Here is a 19233-nt window from a genome sequence, read left to right as displayed (position 1 = left end):
TCCAGAGGCCACAGAGCCGGGTCCTATTTGTATGCACCTCTGAAGTTTGGTTCCAATTAGGCCGTGGAGAAAAGAAAAATAAATGGCCGAGGTCTGGGTCGTGAGGGGATGGTCTCATTTTCCTTAAAATAATTGTTGGAAAGACCTGTAGAGCTCAGGTAGCACAGGAGAACACGGAAAGATAAACCCACTTACCTCAGGGGAGCGCCCGGCACGATCTCATTTGTGTAATGAAACTTCTTTCTTCCAAAAGGTTTTAAAAAAACCTTGATTGCTACCCACCACCACCAACCGCCCCTCTCCCCCCACCCCGGCTCCCGATCTCAAATAAGCTGGGTCCACATTTCCCTAATAATTCATCAAACATTTGCGGGCTAATTGCTTTCCACACACAATAGTCCAGAATCAAATGTCTGACTTTTCATACTCTCTGCTGTGGCGGTCACCCCCTTGCCCCCCAACAGCCGCCCCCTCCCTAGCTAAACTCGGAATCGCAAAGAAAGAAAATGCAAAAATGTTCCTCACTAAGATAATTATCATAAAAAATCTTTTATCCCAGCCCCAGCTAAATGCGGAGGCCCCTTATCACGGCAGGAACTTGGAGTGGGCCCTCCAGCGCTTTTGAGGCTCAGTCTGGCAGATTAGTATGTAGATGCCACATAATTGTGTCCCCCTCGGCTCTCTGAAGCCATTAGGCACTGACTTATTTTTCTGTTACATTCCTGCTCGGCCATGAAAAGTTGCTGATAGAACAGAGAGACCGCCAGGCGCACACCTGACACATACCATGACGGGCGGGCACACCCGGGTCCAGTCCGCGTTGGGAGGACACGGGGCTTCCCCAGCTCGCGGACCCCATGGACTCCCAGCGGGTTCAGATGAAAGGAGTTCAGTTTTTAATTACAACTTTTGCGTGCTGCCGTCGGGGGCAGGGGCCTTTGCCGGGGAGCAAGGTTCAGGTACACGCAGAAGAAACAGCGTCCCGGGTCCCCGGCCCACGGGGGGCAGAGCGGGGACAGAGCGCGCGGGGCCTGCAGCTCTGAGCCCGGGAAGGCTCTTCCCCAGCCGCAGCTTTGTAAAGGAGCGCGCCTCCAATTCCCCGGCAAGTGACTCAGAGCAGAGGGAAGCCACTTTCGCATTCATTAGTTCCAGCGACTTTCTATTTTGTTTTTACGCTCAGTAGAGAAGGGAAAGATTTCTTTCGGGAAAGCTTCTTGCTCTTGGGAGAAAATAAAGAAAATAATTTCCATTCAAATACGCTTTTCTTTTGAGAAAGGCTCAAAATTGTTAACTCCCCCCACCATAGAAAGTCAAGAGGATACAGTGAATTGCATATAAAGCGCACCAGACAGATTATAATACAATATAACACAACATAACATACGCCACAACTCGGCCGGCTGCAGCAGCATATGATACCGGCTGCAGCAGCATATGATACAATGTAACACACCACAGCCAGAGGAGAACGGTCGCTCTTAGTATTTTTTTTAACATGGAATTATCGTGCTGGGCAGTTGGACCACACGGGCAGGGCCCATCCTTCCTGGGGCATCTAGCGAGCCCCGAGCGTGGACGCTTTGCGCCCGCCTTACCTGCATGAGGGAAGCTGGGACCCCTGTCCACACCATAGCACGGGGTGAGGGAGGGGCGGGTGTCGAGGCTCACCCACCGCCAGCCCCCGGCTCCATCCTTCACCCTCGCAAACTTGGGTCCGTGGAGGGATGAGGGCGAGGAGGGCGCCTTTTAACCCCCCCACCCCACCCCATCTGTTTAACGGCCTCAGGACGTCCTCACATGCTGTCACCGCAGCAATGGGCTCAGTTTTCATTTTAAGTCCAAATTCCAGATCGAAATTGAGAAAGTGGAGTTGGTTGGTGGTTGGGTGGGGTTGGCCTTTCTTCTCGTCTTTGTTTTCAAATTTCAACTTCTGTGACTGTTCTCAGTTGGGTCCAGAAAGAGTCAACTACCAACGGGCATTTCGAACTGACTCACAGCGTCGGTGGCGGTGGGAGGCCCCAGGAAGTCAGAACAAACCCACAGGGGCGGCTCTGAGGGGTCGAGGCATCCGGCTCCGTTCTGAAATGGTGTTCTCAGTCCTCAGATGGGGAGGAAATCCACATTTCTAAAGATGACGAGGGCCCGCGGGGTAATGCCAGGCCATTCCGAGCGCACACGCCATGTCTGGCGCTGCACTGGGCCCCTCGCGGGAAGCTGGGACTCTGCCACCGCGCTTCCCGGGCCCCGCCCGGCGGCTCGGCTCCGGTTACACAGCCCTGCCGCCTGCTCTCTGGGTGTCCCGGCCTCCGTTTACTGGTCGCCAGGCGGGCATAGAGTCTGCCCCTGGGCGCGTGGATGGCGTCTGTGCACCAACAGCAGGAAGCTCCTAGCCAGGGCCTGCTGTGCGGCGGCCTCAAGGCCTCGGGTGTCCCCACTGCCGGACACGTTCTTTTCCCAGGAGGCATTTCTCCAGAAGGGTTCACGCGGGAATTTGACTCTGGAGGCAACGCTGTGTAGACGTGGCAGGGGGCGGGCGGTGGGGGGCCTATGTCGTGATGAACGTCGTCTGCAGGCTTAGTGGCCAGCAATGCACGCTGCTCCCTGGGGACCGGCTGCTGCTTGGATGGGTTTTGTTCGAGAACTTTCGCTGTCCTTGTGCTCCAGGCAGCCCCAGGCCCCACGGCTCCTGTGCCTCTGACCCTGGCTGGGCCTGGATGCCACTGGCCTCGGTGTTGGCAAACATACCCTCCCTGTGTCCCCCGCCCAGGGTCTGGGGTCTGCGTGGACTGCCAGGCCTAGCCTCTTTCCCCTCCGTTTTGCAGCTCAGCATCTGTCTCGGGCAAGTGCCAGGGGCAGCCTTGCTGGGAGATATTTGGGGCAGAGGTTTCCAAGCCCAGAGGCTCAAACCCATGCTCTCAGTCCCAGACTGCCAGACTCAGCGCGAGCTGCTGTTGCGCATTTGTGTTGAATTCCTCCAAACAAACACTTCCTTGACATCAGGCTGTCCGTTGTGAGCCGGCCAGGACGCCTGGACCTGCACTGGAGCCCACCCGGCCCGTCCCTGAGGCCCTTCCCTGGGACCCAGAGAGCTACTCCCTCACACAGACGTGAACAGAAGTCACACTGTGCCTCTGACAGTGTCATCCAAGCCCTGGGGGCCCAGCCAGGGGCAGCCCAGAACCAGCTCCCACAGAGTCTGCCTCATGATGGTGGGGGGAGCCGGTGGAGATGCCGGCTGTGACCAGACATCGGGAGCCACACCTCCAGCCTTAGTCTCAGGGAAGCTTCTAGTCATGAGCAGGAGGCCCTCACTCTCCCCAGCTCTCTCCCCTAACCCCCTGCCTGGGCTGCAAAGATCCCCCACCCTCTCCTCGGCACTCAGAAGGTTATGGTCTCTCTGACAGGGGAGGAGGCAGGGACAGCCCCCTTCTGCCCGCCCCCCACCTCCCTGCCTCCTTGGCTTTGACATCCCTCAGGGTTAGGCCATTTCGGTGAACAGTCAGCCAAGGTCACCACGGCTCAGCTCTGCATGTGCGGACGTGCTCACACACACACACATTCACACTCAGACACGTTCTCAAACATATACTCACATGGTCACAGAGACACGCACACGCATGAAAACACACAGTAAAATATGCACACACACGCACACAGGTGCACACACACCTGCACATTCACACACATACACGCGTGCACATATACACATATGCTCCGATGCACTCACACTCTACACACATGACATGTGATCAGCCTCACACAAATGTGTGTGCATAGCGTGTGCACCCGTGTACATGTGACGCACACATGCCCACATGTGTGCACTGAAGTGTACATTCAGATGTGCAATGTGTGGGCACTGACAGAGCATGCACACCTGCCCTCGCACACACATGCACATGCATGAACACGTGAACACACGCCAGGACAAATTTTCCCATGTGTAGCCACATACAGAAGCACGTGCACACTCACACAAACAAGTGTGGAGGCACAAATATTCCTACACATTCTTGCAGAGACGCACAGACGTGGATGCAGGTATGTTCGAATGCAAACACTCACGCACCCCCTGTGTCACAGCTGCACACCCGTGCTCACACACACACTCACATCCAAGAGTTACACACCTGCGCCCGAGCGCACGTGCATTCCCACGCTCACTACCAGCACACACATGCACACCTTTCCAAGCAGCTGTGCAAGACCTTCTATGCACGCGTTCTGTCCCCGCCTGGGCCAGGGAGGGGTCATCCGCTCCGCAGAGGAGCTGCTGCCAGCCGTCGCCCGGGGTGGGGCCTGGGGATGGGCCCAGAGGTCGTCTCCCCGGGGAAATTTACGGCCTGGAGCTGACTGTTTGGCTTGGCGCGGTGGTCAGGATCTTGTCTCGTAAACTTAATAATAGCTGCCCCCCCTTTTAATTTGTTTGACCTTGACGACAGTAATTTATGAGGCGCGTTAGGGCTCCGCAGCGTGTTTTCTCCTAATTCATAAACAAAGCGCTCGCCAGCGTCCTTCTCCACTCCCCGGTGCCGGGCCTTCTCAAGCCCCGGGTGGCCTCCTGCCATGCAGGGTGGGGCCCAGGCCTTCTCCGATTCTGATGGCGCAGACACAGGACCTGGGGCAGCCACACCAAGGTCCGGGAAGCGGGGACAGGAGGGAAGCAGGAGTGGAACAGCACCGTGCCCCTGCCCCTGCCGTAGGCGGGTGGGCCCGGGTCCCATCTCGTGCTCCCCACCCACCTCCCCTCCTCTCTTCCTAGCGGAGGAGCCCACTTTCCGCTGTGACGCCTGTGACGAGCTCTTCCAGTGCAAGACAGACCTGCGGCGCCACAAGAAGTACGCGTGCGGCTCGGTGGGGGCCCCGCTCTACGAGGGCCTGGCCGACGAGCTCAAGCCGGAGGGGCTCGGTGGCGGGACGGGCGAGCAGGCCCACGAGTGCAAGGACTGCGAGCGGATATTCCCCAACAAGTACAGGTGCCGCCCCCCTCCCCCGCCACGCCCCTCCCCCAGCCTCCCGTCCCCCCAGGAGCGGCCCCCGAAGACTCATTCAGCCCTGGTGGCACAGAGGGAAAGCTGGGAAAGACAGGGGTCTGTCCTTGTCCCTCAGCCCTGTCCACACTGATGCGCAAGGAACTCCAGGGACAGGTGGAGACAGGGTCCGCTCCCATGTGGCACACCTCAGGGCCAGGAACCTCCAGAGGACTCATCTGGCATCAGGGACCCAGTAGGCCCCGGAGCTGCAGAGCACAGGGGATTCCGGCTCTGGCTGTGAAGGCCAGGCCCCTGGTCTGAGCCCCCACCCCTAGAAGATCCACAAGGGGCTGGCAGAGATATCACTGGCCCAGCCATTCTGCAGGCAGGGATGTCTCCATGGAGACAGGCTAGGAGGAGAGTGAGAGATGCAGGCCACACCCCGGGATGTGCAGTGTCGAGCCCCAAGGAGACTTCCGAAGCAGGGTCTGAGAACAGCAAGGCGGGGGGGTGGTGGCAGCACCCTGCTGCCTGGGGACCCGTGGAGTGACCTGACCCTCTGGACACACAGGACTCCTTCTCACACAGTGTGCAGGGGCTCGCAGGAGCCACCCAAGGGTCCCTGATCCCCCACCCCAGGCACCGGCCTCTGCCCCCCACAGATGGACCCCAGCTGTCCTGGGAGGCTTCACAGACACGGGCACGGTGAGCCAGGCCTGCTCTGCTGGCAGCACACAGTCAGCCTAGAACTGAGCTGAGCTGACTGAGGCATGAGCTGGCCCTCCCCTGAGAAGTGGGGACCCCGAGGACTCATGGCAACCAGAAGGAAGGATGAACCTTCTGGGCTTTGTGGGGAGAGAGCCAGGACTGAGGTCCCAGTTCCAGGCAAGTCTGAAGGCTTTTCCGCGTGGGCCCCTCCTCCGGCCTCTGAGAATGTCTCTCGGACGGCCTGGCAAGGTCAGAGTAAAACCCCATCCGGTCACTAAGTGGCTGTGGTGTCACCGGGAACCGGACACCAATCCCACAGTGGACTCCCCAGGGATGGGAAACCCTGCACCCCGAACAGATGACAGAGAACATGAGCATTTGGGCAAATCCCGGCTGAGGCCCTCTGCGGTAAGCGCAGCTCAAGAGGGTCCGCGTTTTCTTTACATAAACACATAAATCACAATTAGCAACAGGGAAAAAGATTCAGTCCGGCAGTGCTCCAGAACCGAGCGCTTCTGATGGGAACGGATGGCTGGGCCCGTAATTAACGGGCCGTGATGTATTGCTGCTTTGCTCCCGGAGATTAACGGTCACACCTGGGACAGGAGGGGGAACAGGACGTCCCCCAAGAGGAGGGGGTCAGGAGCTGCTCCTTCATCCAAGTGCAGCCGCCCCTGCCCAGCAGCTGGGCTCTCCCCACCTTATCGGGCCCCAGTGGGAGACCCACCCGCTCACCCCCGGCCCACCTCCCTGGTGTGTATGCGCTGAGGGGGCCAGGGCTGGCCTTGGGTTTCCTGCACCCCACCCCCACTCCGGGGCTCAGGGCAATGTCCGCAGCTTCAGCGCCCCTTTTCCGAGGCCCAAGGTCAGCCTCAAGGTTAAGATCATCTTGAAGAGCAGCCGGGCATTGTGAGCTGGGGTCCTGCCTGGCTTCTGGCTGCCTGGAGGAGTGGTCTTGGAGAAGGGCCCGGCTTCTGCCCCCTGTGCGGTGGGAGGGCCGTCTCTGCCCCTCCGTCCCGCTGGCCTGTCTGGAGAGGAGGTGACCAGACCCGCTGCAGGGACTCCCTCTCCTCTCCAAGCAGGCAGGGGCCCGGGGGGCTGCTAGGCAGCGAGGCAGGCAGGCGCCCAGTGATTCCTGTCCCCATCCGCGTGCAGCCTGGAGCAGCACATGGTTGTGCACACAGAGGAGCGGGAGTACAAGTGTGACCAGTGCCCCAAGGCTTTCAACTGGAAGTCCAACCTCATCCGCCACCAGATGTCCCATGACAGTGGCAAGCGCTTCGAATGTGAGAACTGCGTGAAGGTAACCGGCCCTGCACCTGCGGCTCGGCCCGCGCCCCGCCCCGCGGACACGCAGGCGAAGTGGGCAGAGCCCGTAAGAGGCCGGAAGCCCTTTGGGTCTCGGGTTTGCCCGGGAAGGAGGAAGAAGCACAGGTCACACAGCTTGGGAGGAGGTCAGGGAGACCAAACGTTGTCTTCTCTGCCCCCACCTGTGTGTCCGAGCTCGTCCACCTAAAAATGCGTTCTGGGCTCCCGCTTTTACGGCCGCAGCTCCCCTAGGAGTCATTGTTGGAGACACAGTCTGTGGGAGGCTTGGCAGCTCCCCTGAGGTCATGGGGCGGGGGTCACCCTGAAAGCAGAGACCCATCCCGGCCAGGCTCAGCAGCAGTGAGAGCCCCACCCAGGGGCCAGAACTGGGCCGACAGGGGAGTGAGTCCTGACGTCTGTCCCCGAAGGTGTTCACCGACCCCAGCAACCTGCAGCGCCACATCCGCTCCCAGCACGTGGGAGCCCGCGCTCACGCCTGCCCTGACTGCGGGAAGACGTTTGCCACCTCTTCGGGCCTCAAGCAGCACAAACACATCCACAGCACGGTCAAACCTTTCATATGTAAGTGGTCCCCACCCCCACCGGCCTCCCCTCCCCCTCCACTGCCTCCCTGTTCCCAACCTGGCCTCCCCCCATCCCCATCGGCCTCCATCAACAGTTGTCTGAGGCTAGGTACAGGTGGGAAGTCCCCGGGGTCTCCCTTCTGCTGGACCCCTCCTTGCTCAGAAACCTCTACCAGGTAGGACCCAGGGTCTGGACCCCCACCCCCGGGACCTCCTCTTCCCCACCCTGCTCTGCCGCACCTGCTCTCCTGGTCACCCATCTCTCTCTTGCTGGGGTCTCCTTCTCTCATCCTGCTCTACCTGGTTCCTCCCCATCGCTTACCTCCACAATGCCCAGAGTGGGTGGTGAGAGGTGGGGAAGGACCATTTCAGCCTCCTGGGTCCTGTGGAAGGAGCCCGCAGTCCACCCACCCTGTTCCGTCTACTCTCCCCTGCACCCACACCCCAGCCTGAGCTCTGGGAGGCATAGGAATCCCAGCGGCACCGCTGAGCCCTGCGCATCCCCACGGCAGCCTCCAGGGCACCTGTGTACTCCCTGCACGGCCCAGGCAGCAGGCGCCAGCTGTAAATGCCCTGTGGCCACAGCACCTACGTACAGCGCAGGAGAGAGGCTAAGCCGCACGCACAGTCACGGCGCACGGGCCCCGCCTGTCAGCCCGGAGGCGGTGCCACAAGGTTCGGAGGTTCTCTGAGCGCCCGGGTCGGCCCGGGGGTCCCGGCCCTGTGAGCACGGCGGGAGCCAGGACGGCTTGTCAAAAGAGCAGCAGTCCAGCGGAGACCTGGAGGAAGGGCAGATGGGAGCCAAGGGGGCGCCTGCGGGACGGGGGTGCTCGGGCGGGGACAGGAACAGAGGGAGCTTGAGGCCGGCATATTTGGGGGAGCACATGAGGGGGACAGTAGAAGAGTGGACAGAGGTGACAGGGACCCGCGCTTGGGGGCCATGGGAGCCAGCGCAGGGGCGTGTACCTTATTCTCGGTGGGTCTAGAAGCCACAGAAGAGTCTTTTCTACCCGGGAGCTGACAGTCATACGGGATTGCGCTGAGCCGTAATTTCATATGATTTGCAGGGTCATCCTCCCCACGAGGTCACTCAGGGTCACCATCCCCACAAGGTCACGCAGGGTCACCGTCCACTCGAGGTCATTCAGGGTCATCATCCCCACGAGGTCACTCAGGGTCACCGTCCACTCGAGGTCATTCAGGGTCATCCTCCTCACGAGGTCACTCAGGGTCACCATCCCCACAAGGTCACGCAGGGTCATCCTCCCCACGAGGTCACTCAGGGTCACCATCCCCACAAGGTCACGCAGGGTCACCGTCCACTCAAGGTCATTCAGGGTCATCATCCCTACGAGGTCACATGGGGTCACCACCCACACGAGGTCACACAGGGTTGCCGTACCCACAAGGTCGCACAGGGTCGTCATCCACATGAGGTCACATGGGGTCATTGTCCACATGAGGTCATACAGGGTCACCATCCATTCACGGTCATGTGGGGTCACCACCCCCACAAGGTCGCATGGGGTCACCATCTCCATGAGGTCAACAGGGTCACCGTCCCCACAAGGTCACGTAAGGTCACCATCCCTGCAAGGTCGCACGGGGTCACCGTCCACACAAGGTCATGTGGGTCACCATCCCCAGGTCGTGCAGGGCCATCACACGAGGTCACACGGGTCACCGTCCCCAGGTCGCGCGGGGCCATCACACGAATTCTGCTGAGTCATCACCTCCCGGGAGCTTGTGCGGGTTGGTCACCTGGGTCATGGGGGGTCGTCCCACACACCATCTCACAGCGGACTTCAGAATCCAACCAAGGAGGGGCCGCACTGTCTCCACCTGATGGAGGAGACTGAGGTCATAGACATGAAGTGACCAGGTGCTCATGCCACGCTGCGGAGCAGGGACTCTAGCCCTGCCCTGGCCCCAGGGCCTAGATGAGGGGCTGGGACCCCTCGGACCCCATGGCATCAAGGGCTGGGCTTGGGGTGGTTTCCTGCTGCCATTCAGCTGTAGGACACCTGCCACAGAGACCACATGCCGACTGGCCGGTCTGGCCTTTGTTGCGTGGCTGGGCCGTGCCCTCCTCCTACCCTCTGTCTCCAGCCCAAGCTTCCAGTGCCCTGCTGGAGATGACCGAGAAACCAGTGTTCCTGGGTCACCAGCCCCGTCCCTGGTCAGCGGCAGGTTCTAGAGGGAGAGGGTGAGCGGTGGTGCCACAGGGCCTGGTCCCTCGGGGAGGGGGTCAGGAAGCGGCAACGTGGCTAAGGGTGGGAGCTGGGGGCTGTGATGGGGACCAGAGATGTGTGTCCTGCTTTCTGTACGTGAGGGTCCCCGGAAGTCCCACCGTGGGGCCTCAGATGACAGCCTGGGGTTTTGAAGTGAGCTCAGGAGCAGGAAATTGTACAAACAGGTTCAACGGTCACTGCCTAGCTGGGCACCTAGACACAAGGTCCTGTGGTCTCCTTGGAGTGAAGTCTCCTTGGAGGGTGTTTAATAATGGAAGTTCCAGGAACCATGGTGCTCTGCCAGGACCCGAGCCCAATGTTTTCACGGCCTGCACAGAGGCTGCACGCGGATGAGCAGAGCACAGGGGGCACAGCCCTGCCCCGGCCATGTGGCACACTCACTAGGGTGTCTCAGCTTTTGGCTAACGGGTGAAGATACAGAGAAAACCCCAGGCGTGGCCAGGTGGCCTGCAGGACATATCATTCAGATAGGGTGGCACAGATTTCAGAAAGTGGGCATGTGAGATGTGATGGGCACGTCCTGCAGGCCACGACCGAGCGTGCTTTGGGCCACAGTCAAGGGCCATGCTGGGCTTGGGAAAACAGCTCTGCATCCCAGTGCGTGGCCCCTTGCAGGACAACGGGTGGCTCAGAGGGCACGAGCCCATGGTGACACCATCGCTAGTGCGCACAGATGGGAGCCCCCTCAGATCTGCACTACAACCCAGCTAGAAGCCTGAGCCCGCCCCTCACTGAGCGCACAGCCAAGGCCGCGCTCTCTCCTAGCCGCACCTCTTGTACTGGGGCCCGGGTGTGCGTGGGGGCACGCGGGAGGCACGTGGGCGGTCAGCCTGCTTGTGGGCTCTCCACAGAGGACACGCTCTAGAGTGAGTGTGTGTGCGTCCAGCCGCTGGCCCCAAGGACAGGAACTTCTGGGGGCGGTGGGTAGGGCCTCTCTGTCAGGTGCTGGCCTTGCGTCTAGGGCCCTGGGCTGGCTGCCCAGGCTTTTGTAGGCCCCGTGGACAGCCAACCTCTCTCTGCCATCTGTGAGTGGCTGGTGTTCCGGGTCCAGGACCTGTCTGATCTGTCTGTAGCCCCAGCACTTCTGCCAGACCCCTCCATCCTATGAGCAAAGGGCTGGGCCCTGAGGGTCCCAGGCTCCCCACCACAAGGCACAGTGCTGGCCCAGAGGCCCTTCTGGGAGCTGCCCCAGGCGAGGGCCCTGGTCGGGGACAGTTTCCAAGCTCAGGTTGGCCACAGCCATGAACCAAGCCCAGGTGAGCTGGGCCAGGGTTGCAGTGAGGGGTCACATGTTTGGCCAGTGAGGCCTGAGCCGAGGAAAGGCCTGGCTGCCCCGAGACCCAGTGGGCAACCTGAGTCTGTTTCTAGACCGGCCATGGGGCTCAGCTCCCCTGGGTCAGCCACCTCCCGAAGAAGGTAGGTTTGATCTGAGAAGGCCGCACTTTCCCCCCTCAGCCTTGAGAACGTCCCACCACGTGGACGATGGGGAGGCAGGGCCCTTAGCATGCGTAGATACCGCACCGAGAGAAGCGGGTGACGTGGGGCCGGAGCGCCGGCGCGAACAGTGGGACAGCGGGCAGTCGGGACCGGTGATGGGCGAGAGACAGGAGCGAGCCGCCGTTCCCACGGGCTGCACCTAGGAAGCTAGTTGTCCTGCGGAGATACGCATGCAAGTGTGTGAGCGTGAGTTGCGTGTGTGGTCCTCCCTTTCTGGTTAGAAAAACAAGAAGAGAAAGAAAGAAAAGCTGGTGTTTCGCTGACAACCTTGAACTCGCCCGCCACGGGGGACACAGCCAGGCGGGGTCCCCGAGGCCGCTGGGGCCTGGTGTTCAGCTCTGGCTGGCACTGCCCACCCCCTCCCGTCAAGGGCAGAGGCCGGTGCCCATCAGCCTGAGCCTGGCTCACTTCTGCGTCCCGATCTCGGGGGGCTGCACTTCCCTCAAACACGCCCCCAGCTTCTAGCCAGGCCCAAACAGTAGGCAGCGCACAGCACCAGGAGCCGTGCTCCCAGGCCCAGATACCCCGACTAAGAATCCCTGAGCGGCCGGTCACTCCGAGGCCCCCTCCCAGGACAGAAAGCGGGAGCGCTCTGGTGGTTGGTGTTTCCTCTCCCCACTGGGACAGCGCCACGCAGGGGGTCAGGGAGTGGCAGGGAACTCTGGGGGACTGGAGCAGGTGCACACATGGCCACACGCTGTGGCTCCGACCCCTGGGGAGCGATTTCAGGAGACCTGGGCCCCCACATTGCAAACACTGCCGGGACGACTGGCGCAGAGAGCAGACGCGCCCCGGCTTCTGTGTGGAGGTTGAGGAGCCTGAGATTGGTCCAAGTGGGCAGGCGCGGGTGATCGTCACTAGTCTGCTGGCCCTTGAAGGCCAGCCCCGGGGTAGGGTGTGCACACACACACACACACACACGTGTGCACACACATGCAGGCACGTGTGCAGATGTGCACACACACACACATGAAACGCACGTGCACGCACATTCATGACATGCATACATGCATGTGCCTGTGTACACGTACACACAGGCATGTGAGCAGGCACACAGACACATGTGAGCACACTTACACGTGCATGCACACACGTGTGCCCATAGGTGCACATGCACACATCCAAGAATTGTGCAGATGCATATATGTGCACACCTACACCCACGAGCCCATAGGTACAGGCATACACGTGCAAACACGCGTGCAGACACTTGTGTGCACACCCACACGTGCACGCACACGTGCACCCACAGTGTGTGTACACTCGTGCAAGCGTGCATGCAGACACACATGCGTACACCGGCTTACACAATACCGTGTGCCATGCGTGCGCGCGCACACACACACACACGTGCAGACGGCTCCGGATCGCGGGCCCGCAGCGCCCAGCCCCCCTCCCCCCGCACGGTTTCCCGGTAATTTCATACCGTGTTTGTGTTTGCTTCCTGCTGATGCTTTAGGTGAGGTCTGCCACAAATCCTACACCCAGTTCTCCAACCTGTGCCGGCACAAGCGGATGCACGCCGACTGCCGCACGCAGATCAGGTGCAAGGACTGTGGGCAGATGTTCAGCACCACCTCCTCCCTCAACAAACACCGGCGCTTCTGCGAGGGCAAGAACCACTACACGCCAGGTGGCGTCTTTGCCCCGGGCCTGCCCTTGAACCCCAACCCCATGATGGACAAGGCGAAGCCCCCCCCTGGCCTCAACCCCGCCGGCCTGGGCTTCAGCGAGTACTTCCCGTCCAGGCCGCACCCGGGCAGCCTGCCCTTCTCAGCGGCGCCCCCCGCCTTCCCCGCCCTCGCTCCGGGCTTCCCGGGCATCTTCCCCCCATCCCTGTACCCCCGGCCACCGTTGCTACCTCCCACACCGCTGCTCAAGAGCCCCCTGAACCACACCCAGGACGCCAAGCTCCCCAGCCCACTGGGGAACCCGGCGCTGCCCCTCGTCTCCGCCGTCGGCAACAGCGGCCAGGGCACCACGGCCGCCACGGGACCCGAGGACAAGCTCGAGCATCGCCTAGAGGACTCCTACGCTGAGAAGCTCAAGGCGAGAGGCAGCGACGTGTCGGACGGCAGTGACTTTGAGGACGTCAACACCACGACAGGGACCGACCTGGACACAAGCACGGGCACGGGCTCGGACGCAGACAGTGACGTGGACAGCGACCGGGATAGGGCCAAGGACAAGGGCCAGGCGGCGGAGGGTGAGCCCGAGCGCGGGGTCTGCGCAGCGCCCCCGGGGGCCCCGAACAGCCTGGGCGAGGCGCCCGTCTTCTACTCCCAGCACACCTTCTTCCCGCCGCCGGACGAGCAGCTGCTGGCGGCCCCCGGCGCCGCGGGCGACTCCATCAAGGCCATCGCCTCCATCGCAGAGAAGTACTTCGGCCCCGGCTTCGTGGGCATGCAGGAGAAGAAGCTCGGCTCGCTGCCCTACCACTCCGTCTTCCCCTTCCAGTTCCTGCCCAACTTCCCCCCGGCCCTCTGCCCCTTCGCGGACCGCTCCCTTGCCCACAACTTGCTGGTCAAGGCCGAGCCGAGGTCACCCCGGGACGCCCTCAAGTTGGGCGGCCCCAGTGCCGAGTCCCCCTTCGACCTCACCACCAAACCAAAAGAGGCCAAGCCCGTGCTGCCCGTGCCCAAGGCGCCCCCAGCCCCGGCGTCCGAGGAGGAGGAGCCGCTGGACCTGAGCATCGGAGGCCGCGCCCGAGCCAGCCAGAACGGAGGGGGGCGAGAGCCGCGCAAGAACCACATCTACGGGGAGCGCAAGCTGGGGACCGGGGACGGGCTGCCCAGGGCGTGCCCGGCGCAGCTGCCCCAGCAGCCGTCCCTGCACTACGCCAAGCCGTCGCCCTTCTTCATGGACCCGATCTACAGGTATTAACACGCCCCGCCTTCACCTGCTCTCCCAAGGGCCCTCAAGCCGGCCAGGCGGCAGCGCTGACAGCTGCTGGACCTCCCAGCCTCCCCTCCGACCCCACCCGGGTCCCCCTCTGTCTGCAGCCACCTTCTCCCGACAAACCCTGCCTCCTCCCAACCTTTCCTCTGTTCCCAGCGCCTGCACTTCCCCAAGGCCACCCTGGGGGGCCCTACCAGCCTCTGGAGCCACAGAGGGAGTTCCCGGTGGCCCAGCAGAGAGCAGAGTCTCCAGACGGGAGGACAGGGAGGAGGAGGTGGGGCTCTGGAGGGTTTGCAAACATCAGCCCCAGCCCTTTGGTAGCCCTCCCAGGGAGGGGCCAGCTGAATCCCTCCCCTCCCCCGTCTCTGGGCCAGCTTAGATCAGGTGGGTGTATTAGGTGGGAGGGGTCTCGCCTACGGGTGCTATGCCTCAGGCTGAGCCTTGAGGAGAGAGGGCTGTGCCCATGGTGGGCCTTGGGAGGGAGGCCTGGTGGGGCGGGAACCGTGCCCGGCTGGGGCAGGGGCCTGCATGCAGACACACGTGCGTGTACACCCCGTGTTCAGGGAGCACGGGAGCACGAGGCCTGCGTTCCCAAGGGGCCAGGAGCAGCCTGGTGGTGGGCGTGCGGGTGGGGAGCCCGGATCCACGAAGGTGCACGTGGGACAGAATGATACCAGCAAGACAGCCGCCGGGTGGGGGGTGGGCGGAGGAAAGGCCAGGCCAGGTCCTGCCCGCTGCACTCAGCAGTGGGTCTAGGGGCCATGGGCTGAGGAGCCGATGCCTGTGCCCCAGCTTTGCCCGTAGACACCTGCAAGATGTCCGAAGGCAGGGTCGCCCACATCATCTCCCTGCACACAAGCCCATCAAGAGAAACAAGAATGGGCATTTGGGGCGCCTGGGTGGCTCAGTGGGTTGGGCCGCTGCCTTCGGCTCGGGTCATGATCTCGGGGTCCTGGGATCGAGTCCCGCATCGGGGTTCTCTGCTCAGCGGAGATCCTGCTTCCCTCTCTCTCTCTCTGCCTGCCTCTCCATCTGCTTGTGATCTCTCTCTGTCAAATAAAAAAAAAAAGAATGGGCGTTTGAAGGGCTCTCCCCAGGCAAAGCTGTGGGTGACCCCATCTGCCTGGAAGCAGGCTGGCCCCTGGGGCTAGGGGTGGGGACCCTCCCCTACTCCCAGGGGACTCCCGGGAAACCCCGCACTGTGCCCACAGGCCAGCCCCCAGATCCTGTTCCCTTCACACACATAACCCACCGTCCTCCATCCCCCAGGTTTAGGGAACCCTAACACCGCCAGGCTTCAGAGCAAGATGCCCGCCAAGCCAGCCTCCCGCACAACCAACACTGCCTATCCAGGAGAGGACCCTCCCAGCCTCCCCTCTCCCTCTCCCTCCGTCCAGGCTGGGGGTCCTGCAGAGCTCCTCCTAGGGGCTGTGCTGTCTTCTTGTGGCTCACGCTCCACTCCATCCCCCACACGCTCCGTCCTGCGCTCCCGCCGTCCCAGCCAGGCCCTGGTGGGAGGCCATATTAGAGCGAGGCCCTCATGCGGTCCAAAGGGAGCGGCTGGTGTAGGGCGTGCTCAGAGGGGCCGTGTCTGCCTGCGGGGACGTGGCTGGTGTCCCCAGATGGCACTTTGTGACTCTCTGCCTCCGCGAGGAGACTGAGGCTGGCGTTGCCAGGAGGGATCTCAGGACCCTCCCCGGCCACTTTCTCTGTGCCGTGCGGAGTTGTCGCCAGCATTTGGAAAACATTCTAGAATCATCCTCTCCAGCTGCCCTTGCAAGGGTTTAGGTAGACCCTACCTAGCCACCACAGGGAGGCCCCGGCGACCCCCTGGCCCCGGTGTGGTGATGGGGAGCACGTGCAGGTTGTAGAGCGCGCGATCAGGCAGGGGCAGGCTCGGAGGCCGTGGAGCTGCAGGTGGGCTCCGTCACTGTCAGGTGGGACGTGTCAGGTGAGACACAGTAATCGGGGGCCACGGAAGCAGGGGCCCCTGCCCCATGACTGGGGGGCTCAGGGGACACCGTCCCTGCTCAGCCCCGGGCGGCTCGGTGAGGTACGTAACCCTCGGTGGTGTTGTCCAGCAGGGTGGAGAAGCGGAAGGTGACGGACCCCGTGGGAGTCCTGAAGGAGAAGTACCTGCGGCCGTCCCCGCTCCTCTTCCATCCCCAGGTAAGGCCCCGGGGCACCAAGCCTGCTGGGAGGGCGCGCCTTAGGACCCCAATGCTGGGGCCTTCCAGTAGGGCCGCCCAGGCAGGCTGGTCTCTGCAGGGTGCTGGCCCTGAGCGCCCATCCAGGCAGACCTCAGCCTCCCTGCCTGTCAGAGGCCCACAGGAATTCTCTCCCACAGCCCTTACGGGTCATCACGAGGCCGAAGAGGGTGAGAAGGGCCAGGACGTGTGACAACGGAGGGTGGTGCTCTGTGGGGCAGGCCCCTGGGTCCCTCAGAGGTGGCCCAAGACCCCAGACTGTGGGGTGCTCACCGACCACAGCGCAGGCTCTCGGAGGGGCAGTGAGCGTCAGCAAGGCAGTGGACAAAAGCTCAGATGCAAGGAGTCCAAAAACCTGGAACGTGGGGGACAGATGCGAGCAGCACAGGTGTGAGCAAGACGCTTACAAAGGACCGGGAGCTCGGGGACCTGAGCGCAGCAGGCACGGGAGGGGGCACAGGGGGTGGGGAACAGGACAGAAGCAGATGGTTGGCCCCAAGAACAAAGGGTCTCAGGAGGTGGTGGGCAGGAGGGCCCCCCTCCCCCACAGCTGTGGGGCGGGCAGGGGTGACCACTAAGACTAAAGTTGGAGCTCTGGGAAAGAGAACCCCCAAGTCTGGGCCGTGGCCACACACCCCACCTATAGGCACCCGTGTCCAGCCCCCGGCCTTGTCCCCACAGGGCGTAGGCACGGAGATGCCGCAGACACGGGGATGGGCAGCAGAGCCGGGCAGAGGCTCCCTGGTTCTGCCTGAGGGCCCAGCTGTGCCCCCTCCTCGGGACCCCGCCTTCTCCCCAGAGCCACAGTCTCCCCCACCCCACTTGGGGATCCTGGGAGCCGAACTGTGGGATGCCCTGAGCCAGACTCCGGACCAGGCCATTGTTCTCCGTGTTTCCCACCTTGGACACACATCCCCAGGTTGTGAAACCTGCCCCTGCCTGGGTTCACAGCTAAACTTAGTGCCTCCCATTGTTTCGCTGGGGCTGTGGGCTTTGCTTAATAACTTCCCCCGATTTTCCTCGGGTCAGGCTGGAAAAAGCCGACAAGGCCACCAGGCACATCCTGTGTTTGTGTTTGTGCAGGAGCCGGGCCGGGAGTACCGGGGATATCAGCTAGGGCAGAGCGGGCTGGGCGGCCGGACCTGGGCGGCCTCAGGGAGACCCACCCAGGCCTAAGGAGGGGAGGCCTGGCAGGGGGCCGGCGGCCCATTGTCCCTCTGCCCGCTCCCCCCGGCCCTGCTGCCCCTACTGCCTGCCCCTGGGCCTGAGCACGGGGCACGGGGAGGGGAGAAGGACTAGGAGGTCACCCAATTAAGTGGTCTGAGGTCAGGCCATCACTTGGGCATGAGGACCGATGGGCTCTACGGAGCACGGGGCCACTCCTCGTGATGTCAGCGCACGGCGGCCCCCAGGTGCTAAGCAGGACTTCGCCAGGGCCTTCGGTTTGGGAAGCCTGACACACGTGTGCAGTCCCGGGGGACAGGGCTGGCCCCTCAGCACTTCTGGAGCTCTAGGCAGTCTCTGTGTGGAGAGTTCCAGAACCTTCTAAGGCTGTGGCTAAGACTGAGACAGAGCCAGGTGGGCAGTGGCCCCATCGTCCTGGCCGTGGAGGAGCCACGGTGCCAGACAGCTGCCCTCAGCCCATCAGCAGGGACAGGGTGGGCAGCGCGGGCGGGCAGCGTGTGTCTGAGGACGGCACAGGCACGCCCCGGGGGACAGAGCGGAACAGCAACCCCTGCCCTGTCCTGGTCCCAAACCCCGAGCCCTCAGGGACAGGCGCCGTCTGGGGCTCTGATCACAGCTTTGCCCGCCAGGTGGAAATGGCCAGGCCGCACCCCCAAGTCCTCCCCGAGCAAGCCCTCAGCGTCTCCAAGGCCTGGAGAGGTGGCTCCTCTTGTCCTTGTCACCACACCCCGCGCTGCGTCCCGTGGGCCTCCTGCTCTGGCAGTTCAGCTGGCAGCATCTGGCCCTGGGCTGCGGGACCCCTGGAGAACTCTGCCGGCAATCATGGCCCAGACCCGCGGACGCTTTTAACCCGGAATGCAGGGAGTTGCCTTATTCCAAGAGACACAGACAGACAGAGAGACAGACAGACAGAGAGAGGAGAGAAGAGCAGAATGTGATTCTGTCCAGGAGTGTCAGGCCAGCAGGATGGCGCTGGGGGGTTTCCAAATCTGGGGACTGCCGCCGCGAGGCTGCAGGCTGCCCCCGCCCCACATGCCCCCGGCCAGGCAGAGAGGCGAGCTGGCGAAGGCTGGTTCCGGCTCCCCCGGCCTGGGCCCCGGGCTGACGCGGGGCTTCCAGGAAAGGACAGGCAGGGCCGGACGCAGGAAGCAAGAGTGTCCGCCAGGAGGCCAAGAAGCCCCAGAGAGGGCTGGTTGCACCCCCAGCCCGGAGCCTGCACGAGCTTCTGGCCCTGGCCCAGCAGGGGACGTGCCTGGCCCCGGGGTACCCCGGGGGTGCCTGGGGGGTGAGGCCAGCCTCCTCAGGAGGACCCGCCGTCTCTCCCACTCTCCTGCCGGCAGATGTCCGCCATCGAGACCATGACAGACAAGCTGGAGAGCTTCGCGGCCATGAAGGCGGACTCGGGGGGCTCCCTGCAGCCCCTCCCCCACCACCCCTTCAACTTCCGGTCCCCGCCCCCCACTCTCTCGGACCCCATCCTCAGGAAGGGCAAGGAGCGCTACACCTGCAGGTGAGGCAGGCGTGGGGGCTGGCGGGCGGCCCCGGCCAGGCAGTCACAGGGCTCACGCTGTGGCCGTGAGCTCGGGCTTCCTGGAAGAACCATGACAGCCACAGCACAGCG

The 19233-nt window shown here is 62.7% G+C and overlaps 1 protein-coding gene across 4 annotated transcripts in view; it reads left to right on the top strand.

The window, feature by feature from the left end:
* PRDM16 (PR/SET domain 16) overlaps positions 1–19233 on the top strand; it is a 299784-nt gene that overhangs the window by 265970 nt on the left and 14581 nt on the right. For 2 of the 4 annotated variants that reach the window (XM_047727112.1, XM_047727115.1), the window contains exons 6-11: positions 4763–4976; positions 6837–6984; positions 7418–7571; positions 12782–14198; positions 16302–16389; positions 18953–19122. In XM_047727112.1, the coding sequence (XP_047583068.1) occupies positions 4763–4976; positions 6837–6984; positions 7418–7571; positions 12782–14198; positions 16302–16389; positions 18953–19122 (2191 nt within the window). The remainder of the gene's footprint in view (positions 1–4762; positions 4977–6836; positions 6985–7417; positions 7572–12781; positions 14199–16301; positions 16390–18952; positions 19123–19233) is intronic. The other 2 variants (XM_047727114.1, XM_047727113.1) reach the window with 2 other exon arrangements.

Source organism: Lutra lutra, chromosome 4 (genome assembly GCF_902655055.1).
Source record: "Lutra lutra chromosome 4, mLutLut1.2, whole genome shotgun sequence".
Classification (NCBI taxonomy): Eukaryota; Metazoa; Chordata; class Mammalia; order Carnivora; family Mustelidae; genus Lutra; species Lutra lutra.
The sequence above is the reverse complement of the archived record's forward strand: the minus strand, read 5'-3'. Positions and strand labels throughout refer to the sequence as shown.